Source organism: Caretta caretta, chromosome 3 (genome assembly GCF_965140235.1).
Source record: "Caretta caretta isolate rCarCar2 chromosome 3, rCarCar1.hap1, whole genome shotgun sequence".
In the NCBI taxonomy this organism is placed as follows: domain Eukaryota; kingdom Metazoa; phylum Chordata; order Testudines; family Cheloniidae; genus Caretta; species Caretta caretta.
This window is the reverse complement of record NC_134208.1, coordinates 55,901,288-55,917,889: the sequence shown is the minus strand read 5'-3', so window position 1 is coordinate 55,917,889 and position 16,602 is coordinate 55,901,288. Positions and strand designations below refer to the sequence as shown.

Below are 16,602 nucleotides of genomic sequence, written 5' to 3'. Positions count from 1 at the left end.
TACATGGTTGCTAGAGTCCCAATTGGTATGTATTTTAAAAGAAAATGACACATTAGTCTTTCCCATAAGAATATAAATGAGTTAATTTGAGATAGTTAGAAAACATCTTGTTATTTTTGATTAAGAAATTTATATAGTTTTCTCCAGCCTAGATAAATGCAGTCTTGTCTTATCCACTAAAAAAATCATGCTATATAGATCATTTTGAACACATCACCCCTCTTTGTATCCCTCACTGGCTTCCCCTGTCTAGGGTATCAAGCACAACTTGTTAATCTTTAAAGGACATCACAGTTTAATCTCCCGGCTATATTAAACTTTTTATAGTCTATTTACATGTCAACCCCCATTTCCCCTCTGCCAATAATGCCAGACTTAATCACTCATTTGTTAAATTTTCAAATTGTCTTGTTTTATCCCATGTTTTAGGATTATTATGACTTTTTTCATATGCTTTACTTGGATTGGAATGTAATTAAAAAACTAACATCATAATTCTGTTTTAATTAATTGTTGTGGTTGATTTAAAATGTTAGCCAATCTAATTTAACTAAGGGTGAATATTTTTTTTTAACTTCAGGAAAACAATCTACTCTCCATTCTGGGGCATGTCTTGCATTTATATATAAATTTTTCATTAGGCTTTTCTCCACTTCTATATTACAGATGGTTTGGCTGCCCTATCATTTTCCATTAGCTCCTTGACCTTGATTGGAATGTTGGCAGCTGTCACGTACACAGTAAGTCTCTATCCCCCTACACACACCTTTAATGCTGCCTTTGTATTGCTATTTTGTTGATATTGACTTGCAATTCTCATAAAAAATTAGTCTTAGGTCGAAATACTTTCATATTAAAGGCAAAGCTGGAAGACACTAAGGCATAATAAAAGGTTCTGCTTGTTGTCAAGTTCCTCTACCCTGTAGCTGTGACATTCTATACTTTGGGGGAGGACCCTGTAATCCCCATTATTCCTTACTTATATAAAATTGAGATATTGCGTATAAAGGAGAAAGGTTATGATCTGTTGAAAGTCATTGTTCTATCTAAATATGTATATCATTAATGCATATGAAGTTATGAGATTGTGTTGTATGATTGTCACTAAAACATGCTGTAAGTTGGGGAATCAGCCAAATATTAGCTCCCCAGAGAGAACAGCAAGGAAAGTAACAAACACCCGGATGGGTGTCGAATAGCCATTGTCCAGCAAGGAAGCTACAATGCAATGACTAACTTGCACAAGGCCACATCAGGGGAATTGCTCAGTCTTGCCTGGGGACTCAGTAATGCTCACCAGATATGCCTGGACTTGTGTCCTCTAAGCACATGGGTCTAAGGGTATAAAACAGAACACAGCGGCCCCATGCTTTGCCTTTTCCAAGCAATTCATCTGATCAGGGACTGGATTTCTGGGCTGCAGCTCCCTGGTAACTAGCTGTATTAACATAACTGGCTCAACTGGGTTTGCTCCCATGATTCTTTTCACTTTGGAACCCTGTGAGCTAGCTTAGCTCCTGAAGTTTTTTTTTCCCATCCACACTGAGGCTATGTCTACAGGAGAAATGCTGCAGCTGCACTTCTGTAGCACTTCAGTGAAGACACTCATTACAGGGAGGGTTCTCCTGTTGCTGTAGTTAATCCACCTCCCTGAGAGACAGTAGCTAGGTTGATGGAAGTTTTCTTAGATTGATCTAGCACTGCCTTACTACAGGGAGGAGCAGGGTGCCTTAACTACATTGGTCAGTGGTATGGATTTTTCACATCCCTGAGAGGTTGACCCAGCTACGTCAAACTTTTTAGTGTGGACCTGGCCTGTTTGTTTACCAGTGACAAGACCACCAGAGCAGCATCATGGAAATCTACAACAGAAATTGATGAGATAAACTCCTTCTTCCAAAGTAAATGTCTGCAGAAGATCTTCAGAGTTCATTGGAAATAATTGCTTGCAACATCAGAAATTCTAAGTAGAACAAGCCAATCTAAAGCATCAAACATAGTAAGAGGACAACAATGGACATATTTAGGACACACTTGTGTTGGTGGCATCTTCCAACTTCAATGGCAAGTTATAATATGTGAAGAGACAAAGTGAGTGGCCTAGAGCAGTGGCTCTCAACCTTTCTAGACTACTGTACCCCTTTCAGGAATCTGATTTGTCTTGTTAACCCCCAAGTTTAATCTCACGTAAACTACTTTTTTACAAAATCAGACATAAAAATACAAAAATGTTGCAGCACACTATTACTGAAAAATTGCTTACTTTCGCAGGAATATAAACATTGTACTTACATTTCAGTGGATAGTATTTAAGCAGTATAAACAAGCCATTGTCTGTATGAAATTGTAGTTTTTACTGACTTTGCTAGTGCTTTTTCGTAGCCTGCTGTAAAACTAGGAAAATATCTAGATGAGTTGATGTACCTCCTGGAAGACCTCTGCGTACTCCCGGGGTAAATGGACCCCTGGTTGAGAACCACTGTCTTAGAGAAACACTACACAAACAATTTGAGGAAGAAATCCGATATATCAGCATGACACTCAGAAGGCTGAACAGACCATTACAAGACTTAAATAAATGGCAGAAAGTGGTGGGTGCCCTATACACCTCAGGATGCCGGCAGAAAAAGGAAAAAAGGCTGCTTCCACAGAGCAAAGTACATTTATTTAAGGACAAAAGCCTTAGAGAAAATGTATTAATAAAAGGTCTAAACACATACTTAAGCTTACCAGAGGTCCCTCATCTTTCCTATAGAGACCCCGGCAAGTTCCAGTCCTTCAAACCCTCAGTGTGGGATTTTTGTCCCCTGGATTAAAGGCTCATATCACTTTGTTAAATCAGAACGAGGCTCTTGGTCCCCCATCAGTTCAAGGTGGCCTTTTATACCCCAAGTTCTTCCTTTGTCTCCTGGGTCCCTTGCACCTAGTCTGAATCAACATATGCAATTCACCCAAGGGGTGGTACTGTTGATCAGTCTGCAGGGTCCCACTGATTTTAGTTTCTAGACAGAGCTCCGTAACACTCCCCAACAAACGCAACATACAATCCCTGTCTCAGAGATAGAATACATTTATAAAGTGGATAGAGATCTTAATATATGCCTGGGTTCATAATATCTGTCACAAGTGCTAGTTAGCACAAAGTAAAGAATTTACTAACCAAGGAATATTGATCCTTTTTGTCAGTATTTGCCCACTAAAAATATCCTGGCTTTTCTTAATTTTTGTGTGTGTGGATTTCTATCCTGCAGTTTGACTGACCACCTGAATCAGTACATTTTTTTTTCCCCCCCCGTGGTAGATTTTAAAAGTTCATTTGTATGTAACGTCTACATTTTAGCCAGCAATTAACACTGTCTTTACAAACTATCCTTCTAATACTTTGATTACCAGCAGAAAATTATGTAACTTTCCATGATTTAATTTATGCTCATTTGGAAATATTGACAATGAACTAAAAGCAGAAGAGAAATGTGGGTGTTTTTACTTCAGTTTGTGTTTTATTACTGGGGTTGGCCTTTGAGAACTTTGTTTGGCACTATTCAATTTCTGTGAACATAATATTCTCCCTCAGTTGAGGAGAGCAATAACAAAGGCATTCCTTGAATTTTTCATCATTGTAAGAACATGACAATTGTGTTGGGTCAGATCAGTGGCCATCTTTTTTTTTTTTTTACTAACTGATACTGGCAGTTACTATGTCCTTAGAGATTCAAGAAACCCTAATGTGGATAATTATGGATTAACCTGCCCATAGGGAAAGAGTCTTCCTAATCTCCATCAAGTGTTGGCCTATATTCTAAAGTACTTAATTCCTTACATATTTTATCTTATAATGTAACTGTGGAAGTAAATATTTACAAAATTACACTTTAATACAACAGCTACAGCATTGTACAAATTGAGAACAGTATTCAAGAAAATATAAATATTTTTACATGGTGCATATACCAATACAGAAAAAAGGGTAGAGGGTTTCTGTTTCTGCTTCTACCATTTTATCTGCTTTAAACTTGACTCTTATAAGTGCCCTAAAATCCAAAAAGTTACTTGTACTGCTTTTAAATTCTATGTGCATAGTGCTCGGCGGCGTTAGTGATCAAAATTTAGTCCAAGAGATTCCCAAGTCACAGCCTCTTCCCATCCCAAATGATTTCTTTCTGCTCTCTGCTGCCTTGTACTGTTTAAACTAAGAGGTGATAATGACTGGATGAATGAGTGCTCCTGATGGCTGTGAATCCACTCTTGAATTAACATGGGTAGTGGCTTGTGATTAACTTCTCCTTAAGACAAAAAGTGTTTTGGATTGAGTGGCTGGATTTTAAGGGGAAAGTTAATTATTTGGGGAAAAATTAGAAATAGGAACCCTTCCCACTCTCACCCCCCCAAAAAAAAATTAGGGAACAGAGCAGTAGGGAATAGGGGCAAAGCAGTTTGGGGTGATGTCAAGGTTCTTCCCCCACGCTGAACTCTAGGGTACAGATGTGGGGACCTGCATGAAAAACCTCCTAAGCTTATCTTTACCAGCTTAGGTCAAAACTTCCCCAAGGTACAAAATATTCCACCCTTTGTCCTTGGATTGGCCGCTACCACCACCAAACTAATACTGGTTACTGGGGAAGAGCTGTTTGGACACGTCTTTCCCCCCAAAATACTTCCCAAAACCTTGCGCCCCACTTCCTGGACAAGGTTTGGTAAAAAGCCTCACCAATTTGCCTAGGTGACTACAGACCCAGACCCTTGGATCTTAAGAACAATGAACAATCCTCCCAACACTTGCACCCCCCCTTTCCTGGGAAATGTTGGATAAAAAGCCTCACCAATTTGCATAGGTGACCACAGACCCAAACCCTTGCATCTGAGAACAATGAAAAAGCATTCTGTTTTCTTACAAGAAGACTTTTAATAGAAATAGAAGAAAAGAAATCCCCCCTGTAAAATCAGGATGGTAGATATCTTACAGGGTAATTAGATTCCAAAACATAGAGAACCCCTCTAGGCAAAACCTTAAGTTACAAAAAAGATACACAGACAGAAATAGTTATTCTATTCAGCACAGTTCTTTTCTCAGCCATTTAAAGAAATCATAATCTAACACATACCTAGCTAGATTACTTACTAAAAGTTCTAAGACTCCATTCCTGGTCTGTCCCCGGCAGAAAACCAGCATATAGACAGACACACAGACCCTTTGTTTCTCTCCCTCCTCCCAGCTTTTGAAAGTATCTTGTCTCCTCATTGGTCATTTTGGTCAGGTGCCAGCGAGGTTACCTTTAGCTTCTTAACCCTTTACAGGTGAGAGGAGCTTTCCCCTGGCCAGGAGGGATTTCAAAGGGGTTTACCTTTCCCTTTATATTTATGACAGGTGAAATGAGGATTGGGGGCTTATGGAAAGGGTAATAAAGAGGTTGAATGGTAGGTGAGGCTCACAGCATGAGGACTCAAGTTAAGGGGCATGGCAACCCAACCTCCTGCACCCACCTAAGTAATGGGGTTGGGTGTGTGTGTTGGGGGGAAATAGACAGGTGACTACTTCCTGGGTGGGGAGAGTATTAGTGGTAGGAGAAGTTCGGGATTAGGGGAGAAAGGTTTGTCACTGCAGCAAGATGGGGGGATTATGAGGTGGATACATAGTGATGGTTGGGAGGGGAGAGAGATTGGGGGTTTAGAGTGGTAGGACAGTGGAAAGAGGGATGTGGGGATGAGTTGCCAGGGGACTGAGAGAGAATAGGGGTCGGGGCCCCTGTTAGCCCCACGTTCTCACTTCCTTTTGTGTGTGCTCATTCTGGGGGAATCTTACCCCTTTAGGGGTCTGAGCCCATTTCATTGCCCCTTGTGTGTGTGCACTAGGGTCATCCCCCAGCTCATGCCCATGTACAGAGATTGGAACCCCTCCCTACTTGCCTCATGTGAGCTGTGTTCTGGGAGGAGCTTGCTTTTTTCTGAGTATCTGAGGTTCCCTCCCTGCCCTCCAGGTGAGCCAGGATCTGGGGAAATCCTGCCTCTTTGGGTAGGGCATATCACATTCTGTAAAGCACTCAGAAGGGGGATGGAAACCCACTGAGATGAATGGAGCAGTTAACACATCTCAGAGCTTTTGTTTCAGGTCTCCATGGGGTATTCTCATTCAGCTGGGAACATTAACAGACTCTTAGGAAAAGAAATAGACAATTATATTATTATGCTATATAAATCCATGGTATGCCCACACCTTGAATACTAAGTGCAGTTCTGGTCACCCCAATCTTAAAAAAAAGATGTATTAGAATTTGAAAGGGGACAGAGAAGGCCAAAAAAAGCTATTAGAGGTTTGGAACCACTTCTATATGAGGACAGACTAAAAAGACTAGGGACTGCTCAGCTTAGAAAAGAGATGAATGAGGAGAGGATATGTTAGAGGTCTATAAAATAATGGTGTGGAGATAGTAAATAAGGAAGTGTTATACTCCTTGACATAACACAAGAACCAGGGTTCACTCAATGAAATTAATAGGCAATAAAGCAAAAAAAAAAAAAAGAAATAATTCTTCATACAACTCAGTCAACCTATGTAGTTCATTGCTGGGATGTTGTGAAGGTTAAAAGTATAACTGGATTCAAAAAAGAAATAAGTCCATGGAGGATAGGTCTTTCAGTGACTGTGGCCAAGATGGTCTGGGATGCAACCCCATGATCTAGGTGTCTCTAACCTCTCTGACTGCTAGAAGCTAAGACGGGATGACAGTGATAGGTCACTCGATAAATTGCCCTGTTCTGTTCTTTTCCTCTGAAGCATCTGGCACCGGCCACTATTGGGAGACAAGATACTGGGCTAAATGGACCACTGATCTGACCCAGTATGACCATTCTTATGATTTTTGTCACATTGACATGAATAGGCCACTTCACACCTTTCAGGGCCTCCTATGCTACAGATGGCTCCTCTACATATGCTTTTCCATCTGTTGTCCCTCTATCCTTCCTCTATAAAAGACAACATAGACTTATAGTTTTTAGGGTCAGAATTGACCATCATGCTCATCTAGTTTATCCTTCTGTACGTTGTAGGCCACAGAACGTCACCCGTCCATTACTGTAATAAACCCCTAACCCCTGGTTAAATCATGATTTGAGGATTTCAGTTATTCAAAGACTTCAAGTTACAGAGAATCCCCCATTTATACTAGTTTAAACCTGCAAGTGATCCGTGACCCATGCTGCAGAGGAAGGCAAAAAACCGATAAGGTCTCTACCACTCTGACCCAGGGGAAAATTCCTTCCCAGTCCCAAATATGGCAAGACCCTCCAACCAGACGTCTGGGAAAGAATTTTCTATCGTAACTCAGAGCCCTACCCAACTAGTGTCTCATCACCAGCCATTGGAGATATTTGCTGCTAATAGTTGCAGGCATTTCTAAATGCTCTATGCAAGAATGCAGATTTTAGATTTTCTTGAAATTTGGTATGCTTTGTTGGGAGTGCAAAGTAGAGTTAGTGACCCACATTTGGGATCATTTGTGCCAGGGATTCCAGAGATAGGAGCCCTGCAAAAAAATCTGTTTCTCAAAAAGTTTCTAGGTGACTTTTCTTTCTACACAGAGCTAGTGCTCCAGCTATTGCTGTGATGCAGGCCAAAATGGTCTCAATCTCAGTTTTTACCCAAGGTAGTACATGGCACCCAGTAGCTCTTTGGGGGATTTAAACTGTGAATGGTATCTGAGAATGTGTTCACTTCTTTGCCTCTGTAGATGTGCACTCTGGGAGTGCATGCACCAATAAAGAAAACCATGAGAAGGTTTCTGTGCAGCCACTTTATGCTTGGGTTGGTAGTTTGAGGGAATGTCATGCCATTACCCCAGTGAACATTCCGCCACTGAAGTTTCTAAACCTAAGTCTAAACCTTTGTGCATGCATGTATGTGTAAGTAACTTAAGTTGCTTGCTACAAATTCTGTTAAATATAAGGTGTTTTTATTTTATGGGGGAAGGGGACTTACATAGCAGAATAGTCAATTAGTCAATAATCAATAGCCAGTCTAACCACAATTTTTGTTGTATCAAGTAGGAAGAAACCAGAGGTGGGCAGGGGGGTGCATGTGGTTTGGACAGGGAGAATGGTGGGTCTATGAGGACAGGTAGGTAGTAGGTAAGCCTAGGACTGGTTGAGAATCTGTATTTTATCTGGCCTTGGGAGGGTCAAGTGGCTACTTCCTGATCTTAGGGCAGATTTTTGTGCTGTTTCCAAAGGCACGCTGTTGAGGGGCTTGGAACTGATATCCCAGAAGCTTAACTGATGGGGGGGGAAATGCATGTGACCAGGGTACTACAGGTGTGGATTCTAGGTTGTTCTTGGCTCACTAGGATGTAAAGGTGTGTCACAGAGCTGTGAGTAGGATACAAAATCTATGTTTTGCATCCTCTTGTGTGAGCAAGGGGAAGAGCTGTATGTCTACCTTTTTTTAGTGTAGAGATGTGTAGGTTATGTCTGTATCAGGGCAAAAGGCTCTTGTTACAAAGGATGTTGTCAGCACTGAAGTGTAAGATGAGTGGATTCTAATGCTTTAATGATAGTTAAGTGAAAGTGTAGGTTGAGATGGTATCTTGTCAGTATAATGGAGTTATACAAGGCTGTGAGGTAGTTTTTTGATCTTGTGTGGTATTTTTTCTGGGGAATTGGCTAATTGTGTGACTGTACACCAGGATCTGGAGCCTCCTGAATCTTAGTGTCAAGGACCAGTGTGAGTGTGTGCATGTTAAGGCATTGCTTGAAGAGAGTAGAGGGAGAGTGACCTGGACGAATCTCCCCCCGCCCCGGCCCCCATTTTGTCCTTTAATTGTAATAGATAGAAGTCTGTAGGTGAGACCATAGGCTCTGATTCTGTGGGTGCTCTAGGGCTGGCAGCCTTGCAGATGAGCGCTGCACCCTTCCCCCAGCACCTCCCGCCTGCTGCTGGCCCCACTGATCAACTCCTCCCCTCCCACTTCAGCGCCTCCTGCCCACCACACCACCATCTGTTTAACAGTGTGCAAGAGGCACTGAGGGGGAGGAGTAAGGGCGGGGCACGCTTGGTAACAGGGTGGAAAGGGGCAGGAAGAGGCGGAGTGGGAGTCAAGGATCCCCTGGCACATTATAAAGTCAGCACCTCTGCATGAGACTGAATGGATTGTAAAAGGGAGTGAAGAGCTTGTACATTTAGCAACTGTGGGATTGGCAGAATAAAGGTGTGCGTGTTAATGAGGCATATTGGAGTATTGTTAAAGGAAGGGAGAGTTAAGGTTGCATGGGCAACCTTAAGTTTGCATTTCTTAGTTTTCAGAAATTTGACTTTTGCTCAACTCAGTATTCTGCAAGGGGATGACCTACCACCAAGCAACCCAAACTCTGCAATATAGCTTTTTTGCCAATGAATATAAAGGAGTCACTCCCTCTTCCCTCAGTTTTTTTCACTGCTGCCACAGAAAGTAAAATGAACTCACCTTCATGTCCTCAAGCTGGCTTTCCCTTCATCTAGCTTAATCTTTCCTTTTTAAGTAGTTAGCTTTCAGTATACTGTAGGTTAGTTTAGTGTCCTGAGGCGGCAGCACAAGAACAAAAGCAACAGGAGAGTCTTTTAGGAGGTACTACTGGCTGAGATCATGTGATCGCACAGTGAAAAATAGAAAAGCATCTCTGAGGATCTGAGCCATTACCTTCTCCCTAGTGTTATCCGTCCTCATCTTTATCAACACAAAGGTGGTTCTGCTACATTTCTTTCCACTTCCAAAGACAGCCTCCCTTGCCTGACTAAGGGATGCAGTGCAGAGGCGATATTAGTCACCTCCTAAACTTTCTACTGGCAAATGATCTCCGCAGTACAGGAGCAGGATTCCTCTCCGCTCATCCACACAAACGTCAGCATTTGCTTCCAAATAGCAGTTTTTTGACACTGCTGTCGAGATATGTGCCATAATTCCAGTTCTTCATCCCTTTTGAAATTTAGAAGAAGGAATAAACTTCTGAACCAGCCTCCCAATAGCAGTAGTGAGGGCAAATAACCTAATTATTTAAAGATGCAGCTTGATAAATTTAAGTGGGGTTGTATGGCGGGGTTGCCTGTGGTGACTGGACTTGGAAGCCCAGGGTGTCTCTTCTGGTCCTCTGTCTCTCTCTTTAAATCTCAGGCTTCGGGGCTTCAGCCTATAGGGGCCAGGAAGAAATTTTCCCCCCTCCTGCCCCAGTGAATGCTGTGTTTTCTGCTTCATCTGAAGCATCCAAGAGGGTCATGCCTGGAGATGGACACCAGATTTGGTAAGCTGGAACTCTGAGGCAGTAAGGAGAATTTTTCTCAATGCTTGGCTGTTTTGTCTTGCTCACATGCTCAGGATCAAACTGATTGCCATATTCAGGGTCGGGAAGGAATTTTCCCCAGGTTAGATTGGCTGGGACTTTGAGGTTTTTTAGCCTTCCTTTGCCATTTGGAATACAGACTGCTTGCTAGGATTAGCTGGGTATATATATCTCACTAAATCAATTCCCTGCCACTACAGGGTCCTCAGGCATTGGTGCATGTTGGCTCATCCTGTTCTTTATCCTTGGCACACAATAGTTTAGACCCCCCTGAGTGCTATATTACTTCACTCTAATCTAGAATATTGGACTGAATATGGCAGTAACTGAGTGCAATTTAATGGTCTATAATGTGCAGGAGGTCAGAATAGATCTAGTCGTTTCTTCTAGCCTTCAACTCTGACTGTGAGACCTCCTCTCTTTCTTCTGTAGTGCTTGGTGGATGGTTACTTTCATGGGCTAGGTACTGGACGCCATCTGCGATGGATAGTCTATCCATTTCTGCGCTAGGCCACCTCACCATCCTCCTCCTCCTAGGATCTATCTCTCAAAAATGCTATTAGAAGTGGATTCCTTTCTCAAGAAAGTAATCATAAAGGATGCTCCAAGGCAGCACTAAGGGCTAGGCTTTCATTTCCTGATGCCTAAGAAGAGCAACTGTCTCAGACCCCTCCTGGAATTCAAAACCTCAATAGGTACATAAGAAGTCAAATTCATGATGCTTACTCTAGGAGACTGTCCCTTCCTTCCATGGCATCTGTTATACAAGTGGTCAGATTAGATAATCTGATAATTAGATAATTAGATAATAGTGGTCCCTTCTGGCCTTGTAAACTAATATGTTATCCCAGGGAGATCGGTATGCAGTTTAAAGGATGCTTGCTTTTATGTGGCATCAAAGTACTTTATGTTTTTTGTGGGCAAAAGACCCAGTCAAAGTCTGCTTCCTTTTGGCTAGTCAATAGGCTCCCGGAATCTTCACCAAGTGCCTCACTCTGGTTGCCGCACACTTCAGATGTCTACACATACCTGGATGACCAGCTTCTATGAAGGAACTCTCAAAAGGACCGCTGCAGTGATCTGTTGCTTGTGCAGCTTCTCCAGATTTTGGACTGTTAATCAGCTGGGAGAAATCCACTCTTCAACTGTCTTAAAGGTTCATCTTCATCGGCGTGGTTCTGGATTGCATTCAGGTCAGAGCCTTTCTTCCAGAATAGAGGTTTGAAAATTTTGGGCTCCCTGATTACTCTCTGGAAAAAATCTGTACAGACCATGCATTTTTTTCTATGGCAGTTAGGCCTAATGGCCTCTGACCTATATCACAGTCTATTTCAGCACAGTGACAGATGACTACACACAGAACATTCACAATCAAACGAGACTGACCATCCCTCTTCAAGTGCTCCAACTGCTTTGCTGATGGGAAAACTGGGACATTCTCATCCAGAGGGATATGCCCTTTTACTCTCCCTCCATTACCATCCCAATCAACACCGTTGCCTCCAATCTGGGTTGGTGTGCATTCTCTAGGCCACCAAGTACATGGCCTCTGGAACTCCTAGTAGTCTAGATTTCTTATCAACATACTGCATCTTACGGCAGGACCGTGGGTCCTCAATGTCTTTTTGCTTGGTCCTGCAGCATCATGTAGTACGGGTGTTCACAGACAACGTCGTGGCCAGCTGAGAGAGCTCGGAACACACACTCCTATCTGTGAAAGTGAAGAAACTATGGATGTGCATCCCAAATTAAATCCATGTAGTAGCTCTTCACCTTGCTGAGGAGAAAAACATGGAGGCAGACCTGCTTGTGAAGTTGGTCTCAGGATCAACATGAGGGTCTTTTGAAAGCCAGCTGTGGCCAGAGAACCATTTTCCTGATGAGGCCATCCAGTAACTGACTTTTTTGTGTCTCTGATCAAAACACTAAATTTCCAGTTTTGCAGCATGTCTGGACAAAGATTTGTTCTCAGATGTTTTTGAGGGACTGGAGCCAACATCTTGTTTGTGCCCTTTGTCTCATTCCCATGATACCTAGTCATAATGAAGTTCAGCTGAACAGAGCCAACGTTGTACTATAGTCCCAGTGTGGCCATGTCAGTACTGGTATCCAGAGCTCTTGCAGCTGCACTGTGTCTGCTACGTTTATCTCCAGATCTAATGCCTCAAGAGGAAGGGAGGGTTCTGTGTCCCAAACCAGAGATCCTCCACCTTGCATCGTGGAGGATAACCTTGCTGGGGTTCCCTCTAAGATCTTCTCCAGTCTTCTCATTCAGAACACTTCCTAAAACTAGACAAGAACACTTCATCCTCCAGTTCTCAGGGATCCAAAAAACTCAGTTCAGTTCCAGATTTTGTCACTTGGCTATCTGTATTTGGCATACAGTAAAGCTACGCTGAGTTGATCTGATTCAAGGATAGGGAGTGGGTATTGAAGACAGGGAGAGGCTGTGCCTCCCCAAACAGCCTTCCGTGGCCCCACCCATGCTCTGCCCTCAGGTCCCTTCCTGCTTCCCAGGTTGTGCTGCGGGGGGGGAGGGGCTATTACACCCCTCCCCACCCTGTTGCAAGGACCCCAGGCTGGCGCTGGGGGACTAATGGGGACAAGCCTGCGCTCTGGGGCTGCGTGGAGGGAGGCCACACAGCTCACCTGGTGCGGTTGGGGGGCTTGTCACCCGCCTGGGGCTGGGGGTGGGGTGGCGCTGTCTGCTCACCTGCCTGGTGTTCCAGGACTGGGGGCGCTCGGGTGGCCTGAGGTTGGGGGGGGGTTGGGGGAGGGGTTGGGACTCTGGGCTCCAGCAGGAGGTGCAGGGCTTCGGGCAGAAGGGGTGGTCAGGGCTGGGGGCTAGCCTCCCTGAGCCTGGAGTTCACCTGCTGCCCATGGTGGGTAGGTATATGGTGTACCACACACCCAAAGTTACAGAGCAAACCTCCTTCCTTTGTACAAATTTACAAATTACATGGCATCACACTTTTTGGGATTGGTTTGGTTACTTTGTAGGAAACCGTCCCTGTACAGCATACTGTGTCTGTGTATTGTCCAAGCTGGACCTACTCTTTACTTCATCTCTACATTCCTAATTTATCTTGTCCATTGTTATCTTGTTTGTAGTAAATGGTTCCCTGGGTGTTCTCCCTCTTATCTGGCTCAGACATTGTCTTTTTAGCCTACTGACCTATTTACTTATCTTATTTAGCAGGAATGTTCTGTTTTCAGCCTAATGATCTGTTTTCCTCCCTAATTCTATACTACAAGAAATGAGGCCTCCCTCTATGTGTTAATTACTTGTGCCAGGCCGGGTCTGAGCTACAAAACGGTTGACTGATGTGGAATTTTTTTTCTGCTTTCTGAAAGCTAGTGCAATCAAGGAAAGGCTCCACCCTGAAATGCTATAAACAAAAATGCTATAAACAAAAATCTTTTTATTATGTGGGCCTCTAGTAAGACTCCTTCCACCCTGAACTGTGGTACCTGCAGTGGTAAAATATATTTTACACCTAAGTCTCAGAGCTTAGGTATTGCCTTCTTAAAGGTCCATATGGCAGTAATATCTGCTCATGACAAAACCATCTTCTCTGTTCCTGCAGTCTCCAATTTCCTCAAGAGTATGGTAAATTCAGGTGCCCCGTTAGGGAGCCCATGTCTTTATGAGCTCTAAATCTTTTCCTAATGGATCCAGTGAACTCTTCTTATGACCACCTTGTTCATCCTCTCTCGAGTACCTATCAATCAAAATGGCTTTACTGACAGCAGTGATGTATTCTAGGAGGGTGAGTTTACTTTTCTGATGACCACCACACCTTATGCTGTTGTCCACATGCACAAAATCACTATTAGGCCCAATCCCACCTTCTTGCCAAAGGTGATGTCAGATTTCTAACTGTCTCAGTGTCTGTCTTTCCCCAAAATCCCATTCCCACAGGTAAAACTTGTTTCTGTACCCCAGAAAAAAGAGGGCTCTCTGTTTTTACTTGGAAAGCACCAAGCCATTCAGAAAATCCAGTCACGTGTTTGTAGCATATTGGAAGAAATGCCAGGGAAAATTCATTACCAAGCAATATTTCATATTGGATTACGAGATGTATGCAACGTTGCTGCTACTAGGAAATAAACGTCTCCTGTTTTAAAGGCTCACTCAACAAGAGCCGTGGCAAGCATTGTGGTATGCCGAGGCATACTCCCCTGATGGGGATTTGCAGACCATCCTCTTGGACTTCAGTGCACACAGTCACCAAGCACTGCTCTTTGGACTTGACTTTATGCGCTGACAGAGTGCAGGAGACAGGCGCTATATTTCATATTTAGGTAAGGACACTTTGCCCCCTGTCAACTTGATGGAGCATGCTTCCTAATCTCCCACAAAGTGGAAATATGCAGAGGAACTCCACGATTGTGTACATGTAACTATACTGTGAGAGTTCTGTGTATTCATCCTACCTGCCTTCCTTCCCCACTTCTTTGGAGTCCTGTAGAATATCAGGACTCTGTGAGTTTGTGTGTATGTGTATGCACTCCCTTACATAGAATAAAGCAATGATGTTACCCTTACATGAAACTTCTCATGCAGTACCCCCCGGTCCCAACAGACATGATGCCAGGGACGCCATATCTCACAAGTGGAAATAAAATGGTGACTTTCAAAAAACAAATGTTTCTGGTAAGTAACACGTGTTGTAAATGTAACAGAGGTTAAGGCACAAAATGAGTTACACCTAGCAAGTGGCATGAAAGGTAATGAGCTTCTTTAAATACATTATCAGTAAGAGAAAGATGAAAAGTGTACTTATCAGGGAAGGAGAGCTAATTGATATCAAGGAGGATGAAGTGCTTAAAACTTATTTTGCTTCAGTCTTCTTAGTCTTCGCTAAAAAGGTTAATGATGAATATTAACAAGAGGAAAGAAGCATAAGCCAAAATAGTGAAAGAGCAGGTTAAAGAAAATTGAGACTTACATGAATTCAAGTTGGCAGGGTCTGATAAAATTCATCTGAAGCTGAAGCAAGCTGGGAACTGTTAATTATCTTTCAGAACTCACAGAGATTGGGTGAGGCCCCAGGGGATTGAAGGACAAATATAGTACTTATCTTTAAAAAGAGAATAAAGACAGCGTGGGGAATTAGACCAGTTAGCCTAGGTTCAATACCTGGAAAGATACTGGAAAAATTATAAAGGAATCAATTTTGTAAGCACCTGGAAGATAATAGGGTGATAAGTAATTAATAGTCAACATGGATTTGTCAAAAGCAAATAATGCCAAACCAACTTAATTTCCTCCTTTGACAGAGTTACTGGTCTAGTGGATGGGGTGGGGGAAGCAATAGACATGACTTACCTTGATTTTAGTTAGACTTTCGTCCGAGTTTCACATGAGTCTCCTAAGCAAACTCGGGAAATGGGGTCTAGATGATATTACTGTAAGGTGGGCACATGGCAGATTGAAAGACTCTAATCAAAAAGTAGTTTGCAATGGCTTATTGTCAAACTGAGAGGCAGTGTCTAGTGGGGTCCCACAGAGATTAGTCCTGGCTGTGGTACTGTTCAGTATTTGTATTGTTGATTTGGATAATGGAGTGGAGAGTGTGCTTATAAAATTGTGGGTGACACTAAGTTGGAGAAGATTCAGCCATTTTGGAGGACAGGATTAGAATTCAAAGTGATCTTGATGTATTGAAGAATTGGTCTGAAATCAACCAGATAAAATTCAGTTAAGGCAAATACTACATTTAGGAAGGGGAAAAAGAGACAAATACAAAATGGGAAATACCTGGCTATTCAGTAGTACTGCTGAAAAGGATCTGAGTGGATCACAAACTGAATATGCCGCCTCCTACATCCTCAGGCCTGTCCAGGGAACCTGACTGGAAGCCAGAGTCCCAATCCATTTTCCTTCTCTGTGCAGGAGATGGGAGAGATGAGCCATGTGGTGTGTGAAATATAGAGATGTACCACTGCTCTGTTAATGTTGTGCTCCGGACCCGTGTTCAAACAGCCCATTGCCTTTCACAAACCTCACATCAGACCCTTTGTCAACAGACCAGCTCCACTAAATCTCCCACAGGGGACAACGGTAATTAGGGCATATTGGGCAGCTATAATGAAATTCACCATCACATTGAGATACTCCAAGACCATATCTTAGCCTGTGTTGGATAGATGTTGTCATAAAAATAAAGGGAAGGATAACCACCTTTCTGTATAGAGTGCTATAAAATCCCTCCTGGCCAGAGGCAAAACCCTTTCACCTGTAAAGGTTTAAGAAGCTAAAGTAACCTTACTGGCACCTGACCCAAAATGACC

General features: G+C 42.9%; 1 protein-coding gene across 2 annotated transcripts in view; it reads left to right on the top strand.

Moving 5' to 3' along the window:
- LMBRD1 (LMBR1 domain containing 1) overlaps window positions 1-16,602 on the top strand; it is a 245,666-nt gene that overhangs the window by 98,634 nt on the left and 130,430 nt on the right. For both annotated transcript variants that reach the window (XM_075126513.1, XM_048846014.2), the window contains exon 7: window positions 667-740. In XM_075126513.1, coding sequence (XP_074982614.1) covers window positions 667-740 — 74 coding nt within the window. The remainder of the gene's footprint in view (window positions 1-666; window positions 741-16,602) is intronic.